General features: G+C 51.3%; 1 protein-coding gene across 2 annotated transcripts in view; it reads left to right on the top strand.

The window, feature by feature from the left end:
- SORL1 (sortilin related receptor 1) overlaps positions 1 to 24,803 on the top strand; it is a gene marked incomplete at both ends in the record, with an annotated part of 48,736 nt that overhangs the window by 22,497 nt on the left and 1,436 nt on the right. Inside the window, 31 exons of one of the 2 annotated variants that reach the window (XM_082330854.1) lie at positions 886 to 1,014; positions 1,255 to 1,340; positions 3,062 to 3,234; positions 3,424 to 3,555; positions 4,082 to 4,173; positions 4,968 to 5,214; positions 5,698 to 5,836; positions 6,533 to 6,706; positions 6,882 to 6,995; positions 7,537 to 7,659; positions 8,325 to 8,444; positions 10,937 to 11,059; positions 11,289 to 11,396; positions 11,868 to 11,999; positions 12,258 to 12,389; positions 13,089 to 13,223; positions 13,606 to 13,761; positions 14,348 to 14,497; positions 14,918 to 15,046; positions 16,557 to 16,683; positions 17,245 to 17,414; positions 18,001 to 18,113; positions 18,451 to 18,555; positions 19,530 to 19,602; positions 20,755 to 20,837; positions 21,122 to 21,218; positions 21,819 to 22,003; positions 22,483 to 22,602; positions 22,704 to 22,868; positions 23,760 to 23,934; positions 24,481 to 24,587. In XM_082330854.1, the coding sequence (XP_082186980.1) occupies positions 886 to 1,014; positions 1,255 to 1,340; positions 3,062 to 3,234; positions 3,424 to 3,555; positions 4,082 to 4,173; positions 4,968 to 5,214; positions 5,698 to 5,836; positions 6,533 to 6,706; positions 6,882 to 6,995; positions 7,537 to 7,659; positions 8,325 to 8,444; positions 10,937 to 11,059; positions 11,289 to 11,396; positions 11,868 to 11,999; positions 12,258 to 12,389; positions 13,089 to 13,223; positions 13,606 to 13,761; positions 14,348 to 14,497; positions 14,918 to 15,046; positions 16,557 to 16,683; positions 17,245 to 17,414; positions 18,001 to 18,113; positions 18,451 to 18,555; positions 19,530 to 19,602; positions 20,755 to 20,837; positions 21,122 to 21,218; positions 21,819 to 22,003; positions 22,483 to 22,602; positions 22,704 to 22,868; positions 23,760 to 23,934; positions 24,481 to 24,587 (4,114 nt within the window). Of the gene's footprint in view, positions 1 to 885; positions 1,015 to 1,254; positions 1,341 to 3,061; positions 3,235 to 3,423; positions 3,556 to 4,081; positions 4,174 to 4,967; positions 5,215 to 5,697; positions 5,837 to 6,532; positions 6,707 to 6,881; positions 6,996 to 7,536; positions 7,660 to 8,324; positions 8,445 to 10,933; positions 11,060 to 11,288; positions 11,397 to 11,867; positions 12,000 to 12,257; positions 12,390 to 13,088; positions 13,224 to 13,605; positions 13,762 to 14,347; positions 14,498 to 14,917; positions 15,047 to 16,556; positions 16,684 to 17,244; positions 17,415 to 18,000; positions 18,114 to 18,450; positions 18,556 to 19,529; positions 19,603 to 20,754; positions 20,838 to 21,121; positions 21,219 to 21,818; positions 22,004 to 22,482; positions 22,603 to 22,703; positions 22,869 to 23,759; positions 23,935 to 24,480; positions 24,588 to 24,803 lie in introns of both variants that reach the window. The other variant, XM_082330853.1, reaches the window with a different exon arrangement.

The raw sequence follows: 24,803 nt of genomic DNA, 5'->3' as shown, positions 1-24,803 counted from the left end.
TTTGGGAGCCTCTGAAAGGTTCTATCGAAGAGGAAAGTATCGTGACTCCATCACCTTCTTTCAGATGATGGCGGACAATTTCCCATCATACATAGAGAGCCTCTGCTAAAATGCTTCGTGACCCTTCAGCCACAGGGATGCAACTGGCCCTGCTATACCATTTTTCTTTGCAATTTGCACATTACTGACACTGCACAGCTCTCCCGATTAGGAAACGCTCTGGCAATCTGATGCAAATGTTTGGGCTTAGTAAGTGAACTGTTTTTCAGGGACTGGACTTTCAGCGGAGCTCAAGGCCAGACCGCTCGAGTGCCCAGTACATGCAGTTAAGGACAGGGGTTCAGACCTGCCTGTCCGATGCTGAGATGGAGACTGGAAAGGAGTCTGGCTTGCCACCATGACCAGACTGGGAATAGGGCTGGTGGGATCCGATTCCTGCCTCAGAATCACAGCCCTGGACTCCTTGCAAAATCAGACCGACATAACCCCTTCCAGGGCGTTTTCCAAAGAACGGACGCAGCATAACTCCTGTTTTACCGACAGGAAAAGCCAAGACACAGACCAGTGAGCTAAGCCAGCTAACAGGAAAACTGGGGCTTGGAGCCAGGTTTTGAGGGCACGCTGGCTCCTCTGTGCCTTGCTGCCTCACCTACCCTAGTCTGCTCAGCCACCGGCAGGCTTCTTTGCAAAATGTTCTTTCAAGACAGAAGCTGTCTGGCTGTAAGATATTATTATGCAGCTAACTACTGATAATATATATGAATGGACTTCTGAGATACTTTGGGTTCTTCAAACTTGTATGCAAAAATAGAGGAGTGACAGTATAGCATGGCTCCTTTTTTTCCTTCTCCCCTTTCCCTCCTTACATCTTTCTTCTCCTTGCAGTGATTTTGGCTTTAAACTGAGCGACGACTTATCGTTAGAAGTTTGCGTCCCTGACCCTGAATTCGCTGGGAAACCGTACGACCCGCCAGTCCCTTGCCCTGTTGGCTCAACTTACAAGAAGACTCGAGGGTATGTGTTGTGCTTGGGAAGGGAACCTGATCTTCCAAATGCCGGGAATTTATGCTATCGGTGATTAAAAAAAACCGCAGACAACCCCAAAACCCACACACAAACGCCCCATGAGCGGCAGTAAACAAATTGCATGTTTGGACATACATTGCAACTAAGCACCGCTGCTTATTCTAGCTGCTCATGATGGTGTGTTAACAGTTACCATGAAATAAATTGCCCGGCCTGTATATGTTGCAGCTACCGAAAGATCTCTGGGGACACTTGTACAGGTGGAGACGTTGAGTCACGGCTCGAAGGGGAGCTGGTACCATGCCCGCTAGCTGGTGAGTACATACAGGACTGCTTCGGGCACAAGGGCTTCATTCATAAAACCTTTGGCTGGTGCCTGAAGGACCACGCACAAATTCCCAGAGGGCTCTCAGACAAAACCTATGACACAGAAGCTGAAATGCCACGGTGGGTCACAAATCCGTCATCTCCTGTCCTGTCCAGGGCCTGGAGGGCTTCTGAGGGACCTGCTCAGGAGCAGCTTCAGCCTGCGGTGCAGGCTCTCTGCTCCTGAAGTCACGGGAGGCTGAAGCCCTCAGAGCAGGCTGCGGGCAGGAACCCTCTTATCCCGGTCACGTCCTCGCTGCAGCGGGTTTGAGCCCAACCAGAAAGACAGGCGGTAGACCAAAGATACCCCCATCCCGGGGAAATGCTTGGGAAGGTACCACCCTGAGACAGGCCACCGTACGCAGTTGAACTATTTCTACTTGGGGCCAGACTAGGGCAGATGCTGCCCTTTCGTCCTCACGCCCGTGCCCACCGGACTTTGCCTCCGTCCTTATTTTCTCCACTCAAACGTACGAGGCACTGAAACAGTCTCGTGCTCCTGTGCTGCCAAAGTTATTTGCATTCTGCTTTAATTTAATCTGCCGTCACAAGCTGCATGATTAGCATGCTGCTGCGCAGCGGCTCGAGAGCGAGCCTGAGACAGGGAAGAGCTCGTGCAAGGGATGGGATGGCTGAGCCGGTGCTGCGGGCAGGGCGAGCCGGGGCCGTGGCTGAGCAGAGCCGCAGGGCTGCAGAGCAGCCAGCCCCGCCACCGTGAGGTTTCCCTGCACCGGCCTGAGATTTTTCAGGGTGCAAAAGATATTCCAGGTGCAAAACGGCCTGGCGGGTGCCTGGGGAAGCGTTCCCTCTGCTGGGATTCACGCCAATGCTGTGCTTAGTTTTCCTCCTGACATGTTATTCACCCCTCCGAGCCCTCTTGAGCTATTTGGAGAGCTGTGTTAGTCATGCTGAGAAGGGCCCTGCTGATTGAAAAATAAACCTGCAGTCCCCACCGGGCTGGGCTTTGAAGTGCCGTGTTCCCAGAGTATTTGCTGATCGTCTTCAGATACGTGTTGGCTCGCACCACGGTAACACTTTCACGTACAGTATCAGTTTCGTATCTCCGTATAATCTCATTAGGGATGCACAGCCAGAGTTACTTACTGACATTAGCTTTACTCGTTAATAGTATTATTGGACTTTACTGGTAGTGTGCTAATGCCCGGGAGACTTTGTCCCGGACCAGGATCCCATTACGCTCGATTCTGCACAAATTGGAAACAAAACCGACTCTGGGATATTTACTGCGGTGCCGGTGTCCCCTAGGACTTGCAGATTTACATCACACCCACCTTTTTCTTTTTTATGAGATTTTTGAGGAACAGCAGATCAGTATTTTGTTTCTAATTGGCAGCACGCTAACGTGGGAAGGAAGGGGTCACGACGGTTTTTGCCGTCCTTACCTCCTCCTTCAGCCCCTGGAACAAACAACGGCCGCAGTGTGTTCCCGGGCACGAGTGCGCGCGGGACCCGCATAAGGCTATTAGCGCGTTCTCATTAACCTAATCCCCCTGAGACAAAGCGCCTTTCCCTCCGTTACGCTGAGGTGCTAAAACCTGCAGTCAGGGGTAAGAAAAAAAAAAACAAACAACCTGGTATTTTCTTTTTGCCCCTTGAGTACCCTAAAACGGCCAGAGGCATCTAAACAAGGCACTGCCTGTTCTTGCAGAGGAGAATGAGTTCATTCTCTACGCCACCCGCTACTCCATCCACCGCTACGACCTCGCCTCCGGCGTCAGCGAGGAGCTGCCCCTGGCCGGGCTGCGAGGGGCCGTCGCCCTGGACTTCGACTACGACCACAACTGCTTGTACTGGGCCGATGTCACTCTTGACATTATACAGGTGAGGCGGGGAGCTGCCTCGCACTGGGGGCAGGTGTTGCATACACACCCTGAAATACAACGGTTTATCTTGGGTACTCCTCCTCTTTGAGCCATCTGTTACAGCTTGCCTCAGACGCCTGACCGCGCTCACCTTGAGGCCGTGGAAGTTCCTCATCTTTTATTCTGATTTTTTTTTTTTTCCCCCCAGCGTCTTTGTCTCAACGGCAGCTCTGGGCAAGAAATAATCATAAGCACCGGGCTGGAAACAGTAGAAGCTTTGGCCTTTGAACCTCTCAGTCAGTTGCTGTACTGGGTCAATGCTGGGATTCCCAAAATTGAGGTACGGCTACGCCCACCCGTGTTACAAAGAGGTGATTGTGTCAGTGCATCTTGGAGGCGGCCGGGCCCTAAGCTGGCTGCTGCCCTGAAGTCTCGTTGCTGGTGGGGCATTACCGAACGCTGACCCTTGTCCCACATTCCACTTTATTGAGTCTAAATGCAAACAAGGTATGATAACATTCAGCCCTGCGTACTTAAACCAAGGTCAGTTTGTGAGCCCGAATCGCGCAGCAGAAATGGGGGGAAAACAGCAACATCCTTGCGCGGTCCACGCAGCCAGCGTGGGGTACAGACAGAGCGCTGTGACAGCCGGCTGCTCGCTCAGCAGCACAGAAATGTCAATAAATACACCGATCTATCCTCTTTTATCACCTGCCTCACAGTAACTGCTCCCTGCGCCCACAGCAGCTATTTTATTAGGGAGCAGTAGTTACCTGCCACAGATTTCATGTAACTTCAACCAGTGCAATTGCCCTCCGAATTGCCCGCAATAAACACACCCCACCTGTTTTTGGTTACGGCTCTAGGTTGCCAATCCAGACGGAGACCTGCGACTCACCGTCCTCAATTCCTCAATACTTGAACGACCCCGAGCCCTCGCTCTAGTTCCCCGAGATGGGTAAGAAAGAAAGCATCGCAAGTAGTCGGGTGCCTTGGCATTCCCCAGGGAAACTGTGCTGGTACAGCCCCTCCTGCATCGCTACACCCATAAGAGGCAAACACGAGGAGACACATAAGAGACAAACACGAGCTTTCCGTGCTGCACGGAGAGCTTTGCGAGGCTTGGCCCCAAAGGGTGCGATGGGGGGACGGGAGCGGCGGCGGGCAGTGCGGCGGGGTACAGCTCACCGTCCTGCCCCGTGAAGCCCACTCTTGCCATCGTGTGCCCAACTGAGGCGCCAGCCGCCTCGGAGCAGAGGTCACAAACTGTTTTTTTCATTCAGTTGAACTGCTGTTTTCCTACCCATGCATACCTACTAGCAAATAACTTTTCCTGCTAGTAAAACTGGTCTGGTCAATGGGGAAAGCTGCAGTGATGCATGCAAATTCACTGCACTCAAATTCAAGAGCCAAATGCAAGTTATATCTTTCTGAGTACGGTTTTGCTGCGGCTGCTGTGCTGCAAACGTAGCGCTGACAAACCTGAGCTGTCTTCAGCCGTATGCACTAAAGCGAGCAGTTCAATGCAAGGTAACCTACAGCTGCACTCACACCACAGAGCCTGCAGCTAAATAAGCCTCTCTGCTGCTTGTAGATCTGCCGGTGGTGTTCATTAGAATTGCAAAGAGCTCCCTTTCCAAAGGCATGTCTTGCCAGGGACGTGGAACGTAAAGTATTCCAACCTCTGCTTCATAACCCGTTTCCTTTTGATGTGCTGTTTTGTTACTGAGTAACCTCTCTGCCTCTTGTCAGGTTGATGTTCTGGACAGACTGGGGAGACTCCAGAGCTGGCATTTACAGAAGCGACATGGACGGGTCATCGGCTGGGTGCATCGTTTCGGAGGGCGTGCGGTGGCCAAATGGCATTTCTGTGGATGACCGCTGGATCTACTGGACCGAAGCCTATATGGACAGGATCGAGAGGGTCGACTTCAACGGGCTGCAGAGATCTGTGATCCTGGACAGCCTGCCTCACCCCTACGCTATCGCTGTATTTAAGGTATGTATGCGGCGGCTCGTTTCCCGTCGGTGTGCATTTCTGTAGCATACACGCTCCGAGGTTGTTGCACGTATGGGGTGGGCAGCGGAAGACCATTGAGCATGCTGGATTCGGAGGGTAGGAGCAGGCGTGATGCTTGCTCTATTTCTGCTCCTGGCACGTTCCCACGCACCCCTGAAACGAGCAGTCAGGTGCAGTTGAAACTGGGACCTACATCCAAGAGATGTGCAGCTTTCCCAAGCAGCTGTGCTGTGCTATCTTCCCCAGACTGTTTGCCACTCAGCAGATGTGACTGCCGCTTCTCTTCCTGCTGAAATCCCAGCTCAGGTCTTCCTCATCTTCCTCCCCATGGGTTGGGGAGACTTTGCACTCTCAATTGCCCCGCTCATCCAAGTGGTTAGGGGGGCTTAGTGCAGGTAACCGCTGACGAGCACGGCCCTGGCAGCAGTGCTCCTCGCAGTAAGAGCAAAGCCTGTGTTTCAGAATGAAATCTACTGGAATGACTGGTCACAGCTGAGTATTTTCAGAGCATCCAAAACCAGCGGCTCAAGAATGGAGACCTTAGTCAGCCGATTAAATGGGGTCATGGATATGAAAATCTTTTACAGAGGAAAGACAACAGGTAATCGCATGCGTGTGCAGATGATCTTTCCTGCTATTTAGAAACGTGTTCATCCCCCATGTCCACAGGCTCCCAGGCCACCGGGCCATCCCAGCTCACATTTCATGAGCCTGAGTATATCCTCATTCCTGCAGGGCTTGAAGCACTCAGGCGCCGTCGTAAGGAATGTGTTTCATGAGCGGTGCACCCAGCTTCTCGGCTGCCATGAGAGATACTCCCCATCAGGGGGGGAGCCCGTAGGGCACTCGGCTGTGGTGGCACCTCATAGTTCAGGTCACAGACCATGGCCGTTCTGTGCAAAGTGCTGTACGGCCAAAAAAAGCATAGGGTCTCAGAGCTGCACCAACTCTGTCTTCCACTTAGTTGTCTGTCTGGGCTGCGATAAGGTAGCGGTGGCCCCTGCACGATGAATGTGCTGAAGGGATTGACTTCATTTTCGGATGGGTGTAAGACCATCAAAGGGCTTCACCAGTCAGCAGCCTGCAAGAGACTGGGAGGACCTTTAAGGCCCTTGATCTCCCTGGAGCAGATGGCTCTGTGCATTTCTAAGCCCAGCCTCAGTGCTCGGTGCTGCAGAGCTGGCTCCTTAAGGGGGTCTGACCCCAAAGCCTGGGATGGCAGGTGAAATTGGGCTTCCTGTGGTGTCTCCAGCCCTCTGTCCTGACGGTGTCCCCTTCCTCCCTGCCCTCGTGCCAGGGGAGAACGCCTGCATCGCCAAGCCCTGCAGCCTGCTCTGCCTGCCTAAGTCGAACAACGGCAGGAGCTGCAAGTGCCCCGAGGGGGTGTCCAGCACCGTGCTGCCCACAGGGGAGGTGAAGTGCGACTGTCCTCACGGCTACGTCATGAAGAACAACACTTGCATAAAGGAAGGTAAAACCACGCTCGGTTCTTGCTGCTGCTTTATGTTGAGAGGAGGTTTCTGCTGTCGTGAGAGGTCGGCATGACCTTTCCGCTGCCCTTTGGGCGAGGAGGAGTACAGCCTGTCTTCTGAAAGTGCAGCGTCATGTCTCGTGCCAGCTTGTTTTTGTTTTCCCTTTTGCACCAGAAAACACGTGTCTGCCGAACCAGTACAGATGCTTCAATGGGAACTGCATAAACAGCATTTGGCAGTGTGACAACGATAATGACTGTGGGGACAAGAGCGATGAGAAAAACTGCCGTAAGTGTCCTGCAGTGGCATTCGCCCATCCAAATTTAGACGTCTGCTGTGTCAGCATTGCACCTGAGCCAAGGGTCTACGCTCCCTTCATAGTCATGGAGAGCAAGAGGCGTTCTGGGGGAGCAACTTGTCTTGTCCTTTGGTAGATATCTGAAGCTGGTCGGATGAGATGTGTCCTGCAAGGGCCAATCTCTGCCCCTTGACCAGCTCAGGTGTAATTGTCTAAAGTTTAGCGAGATTGATGCCAGTGGATCGGATGATTCGGATGAGTGATGCGAGTGGACATCACAGCAGCAGGAGCTTCAGTCCTGATCCCCAGACAGACACCTAACCCCTGTCTGCTCTGCTTTACGCAGGGTGGTGCCTAATAATGACATTAACATACAATAACAGTAACTTGGGCTGCATTGAGCAAAGCTCGCAGGATGCCATCCCTCTCCTTTTGCTTCCCTGCACTGAGTACAGACCCTCGGGCAGCAGAAAGCCTTTTCTAACCACCACCTTAACCTCCTTCTCCTCCTCTCCCTCCCCGCTGCGTTAGCCACCACCGTGTGCGACGCCGAGACCCAGTTCCGCTGTCAGGGCTCGGGGACCTGCATCCCGCTGTCCTACAAATGTGACCTGGAGGACGACTGCGGGGACAACAGCGATGAAAGTCACTGTGGTGAGTGCCCTCACTCAAACCTCCTTCCCTGTCCCCATGCAAAGGCGGAAAGCCCAGCAGTGTTTTGGGCAGGGCGCTACTCGTAGACACTGTGGGGCAAGGCAGTGCTTTGCCAGATCCCCCTGTTTATCCTGGCTAACAGCCGCCCCCTCCCATCATTTACCGGGTACTGGGAAATGAGGGGTAGGAGAGCGAGACCGTGTGCTGCTTCTCCCTCTCGCCGCGGTCTGGCAGGGAGAAATCTGTGCCATTATCATCCAGCTCTCCCGCTCTGCTCCCTGGGTACTCCTGTGACCCAAAGCCAAATATTTGGTAGAGATTACAAGCTGACCTTGGCAGCTGCCCAGCAAGCGCATGGGAGGCGTGGGTTGCTTGGTGTTGCCGTGTTTGCGGCCATGCACCTCCAGCTTAGCCATTCGGAGAGGTGGGATGCTGAATTGAAGGAGAGAAGAGACTGGTAAACAGCAAGGCGGTAGCTCTTGGTCATTCAGGGCTAGGGACGAGGCAGGAAAACATGCTTTCAAGATGAGCCTGCTTTGCAGGGCTGTGTAGGCTGTCGCCTCTGAGATATCAGCCTCCTCTTCTCGGTCATTAGCCCATGCGAAGCTTTCCTCCTCCTCTCCCCTGGCCCTGACAACATCTGAACTGTGTGTGCTTGTTTGCAGAGGCTCACCAGTGTCGAAACGATGAATTCAGCTGCAGCTCGGGAATGTGCATTCGTCTTTCCTGGATGTGTGATGGTGATAACGATTGCCGGGACTGGTCTGATGAAGCAAACTGCACTGGTAAGCACTTTGATGTGATCAATAACCTTCTGGTGCAAACACTCATTACTTACAGCCGGAGGTACTGTAAGACATCAGCCAACGTCTTGTGCCTCAGTTTCCCTGCTTGTTAGCTGAGCCACCCAGCAGGGCAGCCGGGCAGCCTGCAGCTCAGCTCAGGGTGATGTAAAGCTCCGAAAGCAAAGGGTTTCTTTCCTCCAGTGCCTTCAACAGGCCTTAGGGCTCGCTGTGATTTTGCTGACAGCTTTGCGATGCTCGCACACTGATCCAGCTTTGCTTTTTAACTTGCGAGATTGCACCGACTTGCGTGCGTTGCTGCGGTGGCCGCAGGGCCGTCCCCCTTCTTCGTACCAGCCAGCGGTGGCCGTGCCTTTGAGGCTCCATTGAATGGGGAAGCAGGTCTGTGGCTGCCGGGCAGCCGGAGGATACTTCTGCACAAAAAGGGCTCCCTTGTTGCACGGAGGCAGCAAGCAGGCCAGTGTGTGCTGATCACATTTCACAGCTTGAACTCTGACCATTTTCTTGCCATTAAATACGTTGCAGAAAACTGGCATGTTCTTTGCAGCTTCTCCGCAATTAATTGATCTGAAGGAGAAGCAGATTTGGTTCGGGAAGTGGCTCCTCTTCTAGCAACCTCGCTTTGCTCCATGGGTTTGGAAATCTAAAGAGGGTGTCATGAGTATGGAGTGACACATGGAAGACCCGCCCTTGGTTTTGTTTACAACTCATGTTGATGCAACCTGGTTGCCAGAAATAGCATTGTTCCTAGTTTACGCCTCTCATGCAGCAAGTCCTACACCCATGAGCCTTGTTCTCTATTTGCAGTTGAAAGTCACAGTACTCAACTGTCCTCAGTACCACCGTGTAAAACTGATGTCCCTCAGCAGTGTCCTAAATTTAACACCCAGATAGAGCCCTTTCCTCATTAGAAAAGCCAACAGATAACAATGTATTGGTCTTTTCCATTAAAAAAACCCAAACAAACAAAAAACCAAAAAACCACCACGCCAAAAATCTAAGTATTTGCATGAGAAGAGAGTTCTGAGAGTAAGCAGCGCTTTAGTCCATCAGTGAAAGGCATGAGATCGTACCTGTAAAGCATTACACAGGAGAGTTCAGATCACAGCAGTGGTTTCCACGCCATGTGGCTGAGATCAGCCCATCAGAGCAGACGGGCTGATGCGGCCAGGGGAGCCCTGCGGGGACCACGAGAGCCCCCGGGGATACCGGCAGCGGCTTCGCTCCGGCTGCAGCCCCGGAGCCACTGGGCAGCGGGGCTGGCTGCTGTTGTGGGGCTCTGGCACGAGGATCTAGGAGATCCCTTTCAGGTCTCCGAGCTCCTGCGTGCTCTTCCCCTGCGGCATTTGCCATGCCTCGGGCATACGGGGTTTATAGCGTGGCACTGGGGATCCTGGTCGTTAGTATTCCGAGTGCGCAGCTATATAAGAAGGTTTAATTTATATTGGTATCACTTATCTCTCATATGAGTTTCTCTGGAGAGAATTACTACAGGAAAGGAACTGCTTCAAAAAGCATATCGGGTGTGTGAAGCCTAAAGTTGAAATTATCTGAGAGGATCACAATTATTTGAGAAACATTTCATCTGACTCCACCAGCTGCTATTATTGCTCTTATCTAAAATAATTACATTTCACACTGAATACCTAATAGAATATTACTGCCACAAGATTGTAGTATTTTGAAATATCTGCATGCGCATGTCACTTGCTAACCTAAAATTCAGTAGCGTGCAATTTAATTAAGTTGAACATTGCTTTTCTTCTCAATAACGATGAGTGCTCTCCTGGTTGAAGAGTAGTATTTGTCTCTAAAGTGACAACATAGCCTAGGTTTCAACCAGGATACCCCAGAGGAAGATATTTTTGTGACAGGAGCCTAAAGACAGCCAGGGCCCTACTCCCTTGGAAACCCAAGGAAAACTCTATTTCTAATTTGCTTTGGCAACACGGAAAAGCCTTGCCTGCCTTAATTAAAGGCTGTCTCTGAGTCTGTCCTGCCCTGCACGGGGGACCCTGCCGCTCCGCCAAGGCTCGCTTGCTCGCTGTGATGTTTCTTGCCATCTCTGGCAAGACACCACCAGCATCACCTTTGCCCACACACACCAAGGACCGAGATCAAAGGGAAAGAGGCTCCTGACTTTGGGAGAGCTTTAGGAGGGCTCGCTAGCCTCCAAAAGCCATCCCTGAGGCACAGCAGGCTGGTGAGCAAGCACAGCACGGAGAGGAAAAGACCACGGTGTGACCCAGGGAGAACCCGGACTCCCGGCAATCTCTTGCCTGGGACCCACGGGGTGGTCGCCTGCTCTCTGGAGCTGTGCTCAGTGCTGGGACCTGCCATGGCATAAAGTCCTGGTGCAGGCGGAGGGAGCAGGGGTGCGTGGTGGCAGGGCCCAACTCAACGTGCGCTGCGACTCAGTGGGGATGTGGCAGCACCGCACGCTCAGGCGGTCTCCCCGGCTCTGGTTTCAGCAGTATATCACACCTGCGAGGCCTCCAGCTTCCAGTGCCAGAACGGCCACTGCATCCCTCAGCGCTGGGCCTGCGACGGCGATGCCGACTGCCAGGACGGCTCCGACGAGGACCCTGCCAACTGCGGTAATGCATGCTGTGTGCGGAGGGGGCTCTGTCACAGGGCGGGAGGGATTTCTACAAACTCGCTGATATAAACCTGCAGCAAACTCGGGGGGGACGATTCCCATCCCTCCTAAAGCAGGCAGACACAGGGAGAAGGCAAACGGGGCTGTGCCATGGCTTTTTGTAGCTAACTAAAGGCAGCTTTAAAAAAAAAAAAACCACACAACATCCACCCAATTCTGAATTTCAGAAAAAAAGTGCAATGGCTTCCAGTGTCCAAACGGCACTTGCATCCCAACCAGCAAACACTGCGACGGCATCAACGACTGCTCCGACGCCTCGGACGAGCGGCACTGTGGTGAGTACCGGAGCTGCGGGGAGCTGGCGGGGCCCTGGCAGTGAGGGCTGACAGCCTTCACGGCCTGCCAGAGCCTGTCTCACTGGGAGACAAGCCCTGGTGAGATAATAGGAAAGCCTTAGTTAGCATTCACAAGCCCCCTGGGAAATCAGCTGGTCTGCGAGTGTCAGCAAAAGGCACAGTAGGCAGGGTTGTGATGGATAGGGAGGGCGCACTGTCAGGAGCCGTGTTCAGGGAGGTGACCAAACCCTTCCTGACACCTGTGCCAACCCGCTTGCACCCTGACGCGTTATCGGGCGAGGGCAGCCTGTGCAGGGACAGAGCTCGAGCGATTTGTCTTGGAAACTTTCTGTAACTTCCTGAAATCCGGCTGCTGCACTCAAGCCTGTGCAGATCACAGTGGGTGGCATTCCTGCTGCCCAGGACGGCAGAGGTGCCATCCCCTCCCCTCCTGACCTCCCGTTTCTCCAGAACCCCTGTGCACCCGCTACATGGATTTCGTGTGCAAGAACCGGCAGCAGTGCTTGTTCCACTCCATGGTATGCGATGGCATCATCCAGTGTCGAGACGGATCAGATGAAGATGCCAACTATGCTGGCTGCTGTAAGTGTGATATTGTGCATCTTTGCAAAAGGAGGGTTGGACAGAGAATGAAACCAGAGGCATGGAGAGGAGAGTGCATTCCCCAGGGTACCAGAAAGCTGCCAGACATCCTAAGAGGTGGCTCTCGACTGTAATGATCTGCTTATAAATCCATGATTGCCTCTGAGTGTGCTCCTTCTTCCTCCTCAACGATCAGCTTCCCTCAAGCCCTTGGTCTTTACACTAAAACTCTGATGTCTCTCTGTGCCACCCCTGCAGCCCAGGACCCCGAGTTCCACCGGACCTGCGACCAGTTCAGCTTCCAGTGCCAGAACGGCGTCTGCATCAGCCTGGTGTGGAAGTGCGACGGCATGGATGACTGTGGCGATTACTCTGACGAAGCAAACTGTGGTGAGCCGTACCTCAGGGTCTCTCGTCACCGTAGTTCCAGCCTCCTCTGAATTTCAGGAGCATAGAGTACTGGCTTTTTCGTGTTTTGCATATGCACTCATGTATATATACATATACGTGTGTGCAGCATTCCACTGGCACATTGAGGCGTGTCTTACATGGAGATCAGTATCATTTCCCTCATATTGCAAGTAGGTAGACTGAAGCACGCTGAAAATGCAATACGGCTGGCACATCCTTGTGCTTGACTAAGTCATATGTGACCATATTTACTCCACAGATCCCCAGCCTACAGCAGACAGGCAGTTTTCAGCCAAACTCAATATTTACCACTGTTCCCCGGGTAGCTGTAGAAGCTGTACCCAGCCAGACGAAGCAGCTGCGTCTTCATTTCAGAGTTGCATTTCTGCCATGCTGTGTCTGAATTTCGCTGTCGGCTCTGGTTCTCAGATCATAGGTAGTGTCTGGCCATGAAGCACCGAGCACACAGACATAATAGTGGTGGCAACAGGATAGCGAGGAATGGGGATGCTGGAGATGAAGAGAAAGGACCCTACCTGTACTGCCCGGGGGAATAAACAGGGTGATGCTCTTGGGACCAGCCGTAGCCTGGCCTGAGACGCTCCCACACCTCAGCTGTGCTGCAGACTAGCGAGATAACGCTAGGACTCACTCACAGCACTCTCCTCTCATTGTCAGAAAACCCGACAGAAGCCCCAAACTGCTCCCGGTACTACCAGTTCCAGTGCGGGAACGGGCACTGCATCCCCAACCGGTGGAAGTGCGACGAGGAGAATGACTGCGGGGACTGGTCCGATGAGAAGGAGTGCGAGGGTGAGGGCATACGGCGCTCTGCTCTGCTCGTGAAAGCCCTGGCCGAGGCTGGGCTGCGGCATGCCAAAGGACCGCTCTCAGCATCAGCTGCTTTCTCGCAGCGGTGCTTAGGGCAGCCTGCGCCAGCCCCCGTGGCTCCGAAAATCCCCCGTGAATGGGCTGTGTGTGCACTCGTGCATCTTTTTTACTCTGTGTTTTTGGAAATCCCAATTAGGAGCTGTGCAGATACCACACAGATGAAAACATTGGGCTTGTAATGCCTTGCCTGCTCCCCACTTCCCCCCGCTGATAGCGGCTTTCAGGTCTGTCGGGAACAGGCACAGCTTACAGCCCGTACGCAGGAGCGGGCCTCTCAGATCAGCTCTGCACGGTGTGTTTTTAGGTTCTCCGGTTCATCCCATTACTACATCGATCCCACCGACGTGTTTACCTAATCACTTCCGATGCAACAGCGGTGCCTGCATCATGAACAGCTGGGTCTGCGACGGATACAAGGACTGCACCGACGGCTCCGACGAGGACGCCTGTCCTACTTCACGTAAGCTTTTCTCTTCCTTAGCCCTTTCCTTTTTCTCTAGGATCACATCTGCAAGGACCGCTGGCCTTCCAGTCGCAGAGCCTTGCCAGATGACAGGGTTAAATTACGCTGTGGTGTAAAAACCCACCGTCTCCTCTCTCCCTGGGGTCAGACCTCCTGCCACCAGCTGGGACACTGCTCCAGCCCCACAGGCAGCATGAATTATTGTCACAGCAGGTCCCTGCTCAAATGCCATCGTGTCTCAGGCTGCGTAGGGGCACGGAGAGCAGGGCTGCAGGGTGCGTTTCCAGCTCACGCCTATGCTGAAGGTAAAAGCGGGTTTTCTCTCGCTGCGGTTCTTGCTAAAGGCCTGTCGAGCTCCGAGTCGGTGCAGGGCATTCCCTGCAAAGCAGTTGCTTTTCCAGCCCTCTGCAGTCAGGAGAGAGGATGGCTTAGGCGTCATCCCAGCAGAAGCCATTTACCTGCTAGATGGGAAGAGATTGCCATCTAGTGGAGTCGGGACCTGGGGACAGGTTTTGGTCCCTCCTGGTGGCAGTGGCAGCCTGGCCATGCTTTGGGTGGGTTCCTCACTCCCTGCTGTGTGCAGGACCCAACGTGACGGCCACCTCCCCGGCACTCCCGGGACGCTGCAGCAGGTTCGAGTTCGAGTGCCAGCAGCTGCACAAGTGCATCCCCAACTGGAAGCGGTGCGACGGCCTGCGGGACTGCCAGGACGGCACGGACGAGAGGAACTGCCGTAAGTGCGGGGCAGGGAGAGCGTCTCGCCTGGCTCTTTCCCTTGGGAAGCTCTTTGTGAGGACTGGGGAGCCCCTGAGGAGTTTTACTGCTGGTGGAATCTGTGCAGTAAATGCAGCATCACAGTAAAAAAGGGGAAAAAAGGCCAGACAACCAGTGGCCTTCCCATTAGAAGTCCAGCTGTTGTTTTCAGTGGGATAAGCTTCAGGTTCTTCTGATGCCACCATGTGTGATCATGCCAGAAGATGCAGCCAGAACGAGATAACCCTATGACTGATACACTCTGTCTGGACTCCATCCCTGACATGCAGCTACCCCAGCATCATGCCTGCTTTTGAACTAGCACTGGGACTGCAAACAGCCCAGTGCTGGCGAGGGAACTTTCCTGCCTTGAGTCCTGAAACCGTTCTGCCTCTTTCAGCTACTCACAGCACCCTGTTGTGTCCTAATGGTTATAAATGCGAGGACGGAGAGGCCTGCATTATGGTGACAGAGCGGTGTGATGGATATCTGGACTGCTCAGACAGCAGCGATGAAAGGAACTGTACCGGTAAGCAGCAGCCCTCTCCCGTTTCTCATGCCCTGCTCTGTGTTAGCATGTAGAGGTGTTCTCCTGGTTACATGCCCTTTCGTTCACAACATCCTAGACATATCTGCCTCTGTTCAGTTGTCCAAGCTACATCCTCACCCATTTATAACCAACTGGGACAAACTTTCTGGCCAGTTTCTACAATGACAACTTGTCTCCTAGCAGCCTCAGACACAGAAAAACAACTTTAGGACGGTAGGAGCAAAGCTGTCTATTTTACATGGCCTACGAGTGAAGCAATAGTCTCTGGCTCTGTCCTCCTTTGCAAGGTGACCCTGGGAGCCATGGCACATGCCCCGCCACCATCACTGGTCCTCCCACCCTGGCCTTCGGTGGCCCCGCGGAGGCAGGCGGGACGCATGCCACAGCCCACCCTGGGCAGATAACGGCGATCAATGGCTGTCTCTGGCCAGCCATGAGATTCAGCCGCTTTCCTACTGAAGTGCTTGGGGGTTTGAGCATCAATCAGGTTTTAGTTCTTTAATTAAATATTGATCGGGAGAAGCTAGCAGGTTCAGGGGAGGGGGAAGGAGCTGCCGAGATTCACGGCTCGGCTGCTATGCCAAGGGGAACCCATCTCTTTTCCCTCGGATAGCTTGCCTTGCCCTGCCTGTCCACAGACCCGCATGCCTGCTGGGTTTCATTTCCAGTTGGTTAGGGAAAGCGAAGCAGCAGCAGTTTGGCTGCGCTCCACTTGGTTTCTGTACAGCACTGGCAACGAAGCTGAGCACCCGAGCGGAGCCAGGCCACAGCGCTTGGATGTGGACTCTGACGCACGGTCCCCGGAGGGAGAGAGCAGGGAATGGCCTCGCGGGAGCAGGGCATGGATTTGGGCCGTTTCAGATACGCGCCTCCAGTCCCCACCACTGCCGGCGCTGGATCTCACGGTGCTATTATCCTCTGAGTGCCTCTCCCAAGGTCAGGCGGTGGTTCAGCCGCAGAGCTCGTGTCAAGGCAATCCCCAGACTCCTGCCTTAATTACCAGCCTTCACTTGGGTCCTTCTGCTGAACACAAGATGTGATAAGGAAAACCACACAAAGAAAAGCCCTGGATGGCTTACAGTGACAGCACAGATTCATCGCATGAGTAGAAGAGCGACTTCGCTTGCACTGATCAGTCTGTACTCATACACTTCCAATTTCACCAACAGCCACACTTTATGTTTCCTTGGGGGGAAGGGGATGCTGGCATGATGCAGCATAAAGACAACCAAGACATTTTGGGGAGAACTAAGAGCACCAGGGGTATGTTCCTGCTCTGAACTGCCTTCTGAAGAGCCCGCTCTTCTCCGCTGATAACGTCTGCCTAAATTACATGTCTAATTTGGATGGTACAAATCAGTCATATTCGGTCACATTACTGTTTCTACCTCCACATGATGTCTGTGCTATGAACGTAACCCTTGTTTCTGTTCTGGGCAAAGGGCTTGTTTCCCTCCGGTAGACTTAACTTTTCCCCTTGCCTGCTTAGATGACACAATCGTGTACAAAGTCCAGAACCTCCAGTGGACGGCCGATTTCTCCGGCGATGTCACCCTGACGTGGGCTCGGCCAAAAAGAATGTCCTCGACCTCCTGTGTCTACAACGTCTATTACAGGTACACCACCCATGACACTGCATGACCCGTTGCTATTCGTATCAAGTAAAGGCTAGGAGAAGCATGAGCACAGGTTATTGGTGTGCCCATGTTACCAGCAAAGTACTATACAGAATCGGGCCTGAACGCCTGAGAGCTGGGGAATCTAGTTCTGCTTGGAAAATCTTCTAATACTTAGTTGCAAAGGAAGCCCAAAATAGCTGTAACTAGGGGGCACTTGTAGAGAGCTGTGTTTGTTTCCTCCTTGACTGTTTACTCAGACAGTAATATGGCTATATTCAGTGCTGGTTTTTGGCTTGGGTCTTGTCTTTGTGGGACCACTAGCAACGAGAACAAAGTCAAGAAATTAGAGCACAGCAGTTATAGAAAACCTCAGAGGATGGCGCTTACAAGTCGCCGAGTTATGTTTAGTTCAGGCTTTAAAAGAGCATCCTTTCAAGCAGGTGGTGTGGTTTTACTGAAAAGGAAACTAAGCAGTAAGCTCTTAACTTACAGATAGATGGTTTCACCTTTCGTTACTAAACACCGTCCTGACCGGAGGGGTGTGACTCTCTCATGCAGGACGGTTGGTGAAAGCATTTGGAAGATTTTGGAGACCCACAGCAACAAAACCAATAGCGTTTTGAAAGTCCTCAAGCCTGACTGTACCTATCAGGTGAAAGTCCAAGTGCAGTGTCTCAGCCGAGTCTACAACACCAACGACTTCATCACCCTCCGGGCACCTGAAGGATGTAAGCAGACCTGCACGGTCGTACCAGTGACCTGATGCATTCCGCTTTGGCTTAGAAAGTAGATACCGGGGAGGTATCCCCGTTACAAACAAAAGGAGTCTTTCCACAGGCCTGGGAATTGTGCTGGACTGGGAAAGAAAGCTGCGGGTTCCCTGCCTAGCGTCAGTCCTGCGCCGAGTCACCCACCTGCCCTCTTTCTTGCCCATGACTTAGTGGTTTAGTATCACTGGGAAGTTCATCTCTTCTCACGGTGCAGTGAGGAGCCCATGGGACTGCTCAGTACTGCACGCAAGGAGCAAGATCTTTCTAGCTGCAGAGTGGAGGTCAGATTAAGGAAGGGATGGTAAATAAAGCCAAGAACTTAGCAAAATCCTAGCTTCACCACAGTCACTAAAAAGGCTTTATTGCTGCAGAGGGGAGCAAAAGGGACCCAGGACACAACTGCAGGAAGATGACATCTCCCATGGGCCAGGACAGCTTGACCATTCCCCCTCTGTCCCAACCTTTCAGGGAGCCCCCGCTTTTCCCCATGTGATCCGGACACAGCAACTGCGACTGTCACTAACAGCTCTGTTTCTCTCCCTAGTACCAGATGCTCCCTTTAACCTTCAGCTATCCCTGAAAAAAGAAGCTGAGGGCGTGGTGACGGGCTGCTGGAGTCCCCCCGTGAACGCTCATGGCCTCATACGGGAATTCATCGTGAGTCTTGCTGCCCAGCGTGGCCGAGTCCAGATCGGTGGTGGGACAGGGAAGGCTGCTGAGGGCAGCTTGCCTTTCTGAAGACAGCTATCTCTGCAGAGGGGGTGGGCCAGGAATAGGACATTTCGTAGAGGAAATCTGCTGACAGCATTGGGCAAGTTGGGAGGAGAAATGCTGTAGGGCTGTAGGCGATACAGCCCTCAAGTTGACATTTTCATTTCTGGCTCCCTTTCTAAGCTTTCGTACTTCTTTCTACTGACATTTTGACACAGAGGGACCTGTTACCCTGTGGTATTGTTGACTGTGGAGCCCTCATCCCTTGTTTTGGTGCTCCTAGGTGGAATACAGCAGGACTGGATCCAAGGAGTGGTCGTCCCTTAGAACCACCAAGAACTACACTGAGATCAAGAATTTACAGGTCAACACGTTATACACAGTTAGAGTGAGTATTTTCAAAGCTCTATGCATGCTCTCATTTCTTTTCACTAGATATTCTAAGTCCTGCGCAGGCAAGTACTTGCTAAAAAGGTATGTTGTTACAATTCTGCCCTTTAATGCCAACCCACAATGGGGGCTTGGCATTTGCACTGCTAATGTATATAGTTTCAAGGCCTGAATTAAGGCCCTTGATTTGCTCCCTCTCCCAGAAGGCCAGGCTGTATTATGAAATCTGCGCTACTAATTGCCCATTCCAATGTCACTGCAATTGCACCGGATCTGGGCCAGAGATAAATTTGGTCCTGACCGTATCACTGGGAAAAGAAGCAGATGTGCCTGTGGGGAATGTATGCACGTGGGAGAAGCTGGGTAATTATAGACAGAACTAATAAGAATAGGAAATGAAAGTCTGCACGTTGGGCCCTGGGAAACGTATGCTCTGCCATTGTCCATCCTACCTGTGCTGAAAGAGCGTGGCTTCTTGGGGGAGTTCACTGGGAGGTGGGATAAACCCCTCTCCGCGCCCGTGAATCAATGTTATTCTCACACTCGCTTGGAGCGAGTCTTTCCTTCCTTGGTATTCCTTCCCATACTAATCTGTTCCCAAATAAATCTTTGGAACTGGATTCAGCACTCGCATGGACTTCACCGGCATGGTTCTTACCTACGCTACGGTCGATAGAGTCCAAAGCTCCCTGTCTTGATGGACTCCTCATAAAGATCTCATAAAAGAGTGGTTATCTGCAAAGAGGATGCACCTCCCTCTTCTTAGATTCCTTTAATTGACTTAAAGTAGCCTGCTTTATCTCTGTAATAAGCATTTTATTGCCAAGTAATTAAGCTATTGTTTGCTTCAAAGTCCTTTTCCCATGAGCTCCGCCATGTCCGTAACCTTGCTCTAACCTCGTTCTCTGTTTGCGTTATACAATGTTGGCGGCGTACCTTTGTTCATATTAACTAACCCTCTTATTTGAAAAGGTTGCTGCAGTAACTAGTCGAGGAGTGGGAAATTGGAGTGATTCCAAATCCATAACCACCATAAAAGGCAAAGGTAAATGTTGTTGTTTCAGTCAACAGCACGCATAACCACCTCCTCCTTTATTCTTCCCTATTAAGCATTTTACACTATTTAACAACTTTGCTGTACCATTTCGCTTAACTTGATCTGCCTCAAAGTTCAGTGGCAAGTCTGAACGGGTTGCTGACTCTTCCTCTGAACTCGGGCACGTAGGATGGAGGTACAGCCCTGGAAGTGGGTGAGAAGCCTGTCCAGAAGGTGCCCCTCTCTCCTGGACTGCAGGTGGATTCCCTCTGACTTGTGTAGGCTAGGTCCTACCTTTGGATAGGCGAGACACATTACCACTAACTCCTTTGCTGTCACTGGCTGAAAGGGTGCTTGCTCATTCTTCTCCCTCTTAGGTTATGATTATGATGGTTTCTGCATCTCACGTACATTAGACCACTAAAAGACCACTAACGCTCCCAACAAACTACCACAACATTACAGTAGATAAATTCAAACAACACAGTAAATCATTTCCCTCCAAACTGGTTTTAAAAAAGCCTTTTGAAATCATTTGTATTCATGCCAAGTTTTTCTTCCAAACCTACATTCTGATGTCAAAATTGTCTGCTGATTTGTTAGATTAAAAGTGCATCCTCACTATGTTGACAAAGGAAAGAAAGAAAACACCATGCTACTAAAATTGCAGGATTCAGATAATATAAAGTACATGAGTACCTGATGGTCAGAAAAACAGAGGTAGAAAGAACCGTAACGACTTTCATGTCAGGTTTTGCCTGACCGTTTGGCAGCTGTCCCCACCAATAGCTCCTAATCTCCCTCACCAGTTCCTCTGAAGGCCAGAAGCTGTTAACTGTGATATGAGCCCGTGCCACTGAGTTCAGAAGTAAAATACCTGTGTGCAGACCTCTCTGCTTCCAGCCTGTGCCGAGCAAGGCACAGATAAGGCAGCTTTTAGATGGTTAACTGAAAAGATGATGGAGGTATGGCATGTCAGTGCCTTCTCTGAGAGGCATGTGTCTTAGAGACAGGCAAGGTTGGGGCTGCAAAGGTGGGGGGTTCCTGGTCTGAGAGATGGTTGTCATAATGAAAGCCTGTATTTTACCTGTCCCCTCTCGATAAGTATTTGTATTTCTTTGTGCTGCGGTAACAGCTGTTTCTCCCTTTCTTTCCTTCCAGTCATTCCTCCACCTGTCATACACATAGAGAGCTACAGCGAGGACTCCATAAGTTTCAGCCTAAAAATGACTACTAATATCAAGGTAAATTTTTTACCTTTACTTCTGAAACTAGAATAAAGAAAAAAAGGCCTGCGTGGGGTAAATGATAAATACAGGATGGGATAAGCTGTCACCCATTTCAGTATTGCAATTACTTTTTGAAACTAGTTATTTCATGCCAAATCATTTCTTACTACCCATCAACCGTCCCAGCTCTCTTAATTAGGAAGGGAAATACAATGCAAAGATTTCACCAGTGACTCTTTCACTGCATGCAAAAACAGCTGAACTGATAGTTCGTATTGTGTGCCCTTGCTGCTTGACAGGTCAGCGGTTACGTTGTGAACATCTACTGGACATTTGATACACACAGGCAGGAAAAAAGGACTCTGATCATAGAAGGAGAAAAGTCCATCCAAAAAGGTAAATTCTGTGCAAAATGTAAAATTCTGCTTTAGGCAACACCAAACAGAAGGTTTTGCGGAAGGCTACAGGATTTTTATTCTTTTTTTTTTCTTTTTTTTTGCAACAGAGTAGTTTCTATTTAGGAAAAAATAAATCTTGAGAGGACAAACTAGCAAATTCTTGGCCTCTCTTCTTAGGACTTGGAGATTTCAAGCAGATTTGGGATTTATTCCCCAGAGCTGCACTAGCCTTTTCTCATCACACGGGATTTTGTTTGTGGTTCCTTATCTACTCTGCAAAAGGTCAACCATTGCTTGGGCTTGTATACAGTACATGTCCCTATTAATCAGATTACTTTCTGGTTTGGAAAAATCACTGGGTGTGCACAGTCTAGATATGGGGAAAGCATCCCAATACAGAAAAGCGCAGGCTAGGTTAGATACCAGAGTCCCAGGTGCTTCTGCATAAAGGGAATTACTCAAAATGAATCGAAACACAAACCGAGAGGCAGGCTCCTGTCTAAGATTGTTTGATGCTGCTGACCATTTCCTAGTGCTCTCATCCTGCCATTGCAGTACTTTGCCTCACCTAATAGTGCACGTTTCTTTTCTTGCTCAGTGGCAAATTTGACAGCACACACCCCCTATGAAATTTCTGCTTGGGCTAAGACGGAGCTGGGTGACAGCCCTCTGTCTTTTGTACACGTGGTGACCAGTGGAACAAGACCTGCATCACCAAGTCTCAAAGCCAAGGCCATCAACCAGACTGCGGTGGAGTGCAGCTGGACCGGACCGAGGAATGTCGTAAGGCACCGACTCTCTTTTCCCACCAGCCAGGACAGAGTCTAGCTCAGAGCCTCAAAACACAAGCAAAATCTTAAAACAGAATTATTTGTAGGGATTGACTTGCAAGGCCCTGAAAATTTTATGCTCAAAAAACAAGGCAAAGCACCTGCTGCCCCTTAAACAGAAGCAAGGAAAGCTCTCTTGTTGTCTATTTGTTAGTCACTGATCCAGTGGAGAAGTGGCTGAAATACAGATAGCATGATGCTCCAGTGGTCTTTCAGTTGACTGCTGTATCATCAGAGCTGAGCCCAGGATTTATGGTGGGGAAAGCAGCAGCAAGTGGGCAGACTGAACCTGAACTTGAGCAGGAGAGAGTGCCCAGAGGAAAAAGGGTCTTTGCATCATGTCCCTAAAAACCGACAGCCAGTGAAAGTTTGGGTAGGAGCTCTGGCCCTTGCCAAAATCTGTACCGTCCCTGTTGTGCTCTTCCTCCGCAGGTCTATGGCATCTTCTACGCCACATCCTTCCTAGAGCTGTACAGAAGCCCTCACAACACCACCACAACCTCCCACAACATCACTGTGATCGTGCAGCGGGACGAGCAGTACCTGTTTCTGGTAGGCTCACTTTTCTGTTCCCCCTCCTACCTGCGCTGCAGGCTGTAGTTCGGTACCGAAGGGTGTAGGCACAGTATTAACCGCTGTGTCATCCCTTCAAGGTCCGTGTGATGTCTCCCTACCAAGGGCCACCGTCCGACTATGTCGTGGTGAAGATGATCCCTGACAACCGGCTTCCCCCTCGGCACCTCCACTCCGTGCACACCGGAAAGACGTTCGCAGTCATTAAGTGGGAATCGCCCTACGATTCGCCTGACCAGGACATGGTAATATCTCACAGCACCTTCTCCTGTCCCTTTGCATGCAAAACCCTGGCTCAAAGACAGATCCCTGCCCTGCTGCTGATGGAGAATTGAGTCTGAGATCAGGTCTGCCCTCCATCTAAATAGTTGTTGTCAAGATGCTGATGCCTCCGGGACCTGCATTTCCTCTCTTCACAGTACTGGCCATTAGCTCTATACTATAACATTCACGCTGCATTTAAAAAAGAGTCAGGTCTGGGATATCTTTTGCTGGCTGAGTCTGAAAGCAAACTTGAGCATGTGCTGAGACACCATTCTGAGCTTCAGCTTTGCCCTGGAGTCCGGCCTGGCCGGTGCCTGAGGACAGCCCTCACACCAGCAGGACAGGCGTCGGGCCAGCCGGGCTGCGGGCTCTGCCTCCCGCTCCAGCCGCGCCGGCGCAGCCCCAACAAAGCCCGCTTCTGTTTTCTGGCCTGCTGGCGTACAGTCAGGTCTCGCTCCGTTGAAGGCGAGTCATTTTCTCAGCAAGCTTTCTGCTCCTATTCTGGTCCAGAGACTTTAACAGCAAAGGTTTAAAGGTGTGTATCTTCCCAACAAAACTGGAAACTTTGACAGGGCAGGAGTTTGCATTGCATCCTTGTGATTCATTACGAAATACAACCTGAGATTTCCTCCTGCCCTCATCTGTTCCAGTAACTGCATTTTCTCTATCTGCAAATACTGATCTCGGGCAGGGATCCTGCTAGTCCAGCAAAAGGCTTGAAATCTTACTTTTCAGGCTTTCTGTAGAGTGCAGGCATGGTTTAATTTAAATTTTGTCCCTTCGCGTCTAACGTCCTACCGTTGTATGAGATTGCTAGCAAGTCTGCAGGAAAGTAAGATCTTTCACTCTGTGTGCCTTTCCTCCCCCTCCAGTTATATGCTGTCGCAGTTAAAGATTTAGTAAGAAAAACAGATAAAATCTACAAAGTGAAAACCCGGAACAGCACGGTGGAGTACACCATTAAGAAACTTGAACCGGGAGGCAAATACCACGTGATTGTTCAACTGGGAAATATGAGCAAAGAATCCAGCATGAAGATCAACACAGGTAAAGGAAAGCGTACTCCTGGGTGGGTGCCAGGGCGAGTCCTTGCAGCGCTGTCCACTAGAGGGAATCCAGCACCCATCCCACGCACCATCCATCCCACCGCTCTGCTGGGTGGAGGCTACAGTAGTGTTTCTGCATCGCTTAGTCCTCTCCCACAGCCAAAGCCCAATTCTGAGAGGCCTCCCTGCAGCTCCCAGGGAAGGCAATTAAACCCCCGAACAACAGCAGCGGAGAGGAAGCCTCCCAAATGATAGCCGGGGAGTTTTTCTCCTGCCTAGATGGAGATGGGAAAGGCACCCGTGTTTGGCTGTGTAGACACCATGAAGTACCCTAACGGTCCTACCATAAAAACCCACTGAAAAACTCCTACCAGATTACATGCCACAGTATCCTCTCCTCCAGTACAGCCCTTTTCTAAGCAGAGTATTGTGCCGATCCCTAAAAAATACGAAGTTTCAGAAGTGACCCCATTGCTGTTTCTCAGCCAAAAGAAAACTGTCACCAGTGTTAAAACCTAACCCGCCTGCCGTTTTTTCTCCATTGCAGTTCCACTGTCTGCACCGGACGCCTTAAAAATTATAACAGAAAATGACCATATTCTGCTTTTTTGGAAGAGTTTGGCATTAAAGGAAAGTAATTTCAATGAAAGCCGGGTAAGTTGTGCTGTCTCTCCCATCCTACGGGCAGTGTTTCAGAAAAACCTAGAGCAGAGTCACCGCAAGGCTCCTTTCACAGACTCTTTGAAATACACTTGTACGCTCTGCTCCCCTAAGTGTCCTTGATGAGCCCTATACACAGAGCTCACTTCAATTCTTATCATGACTAAGGCACTAAAGCTGATAGATCCAATCTGTCACCTTTTAGGAACA

The sequence above is a fragment of the Platalea leucorodia genome (assembly GCF_965183815.1).
Source record: "Platalea leucorodia genome assembly, chromosome: 20".
Taxonomy (NCBI): domain Eukaryota; kingdom Metazoa; phylum Chordata; class Aves; order Pelecaniformes; family Threskiornithidae; genus Platalea; species Platalea leucorodia.
Note: the sequence above shows the minus strand (reverse complement) of the source record. Positions and strands in the feature narration are given on the sequence as shown.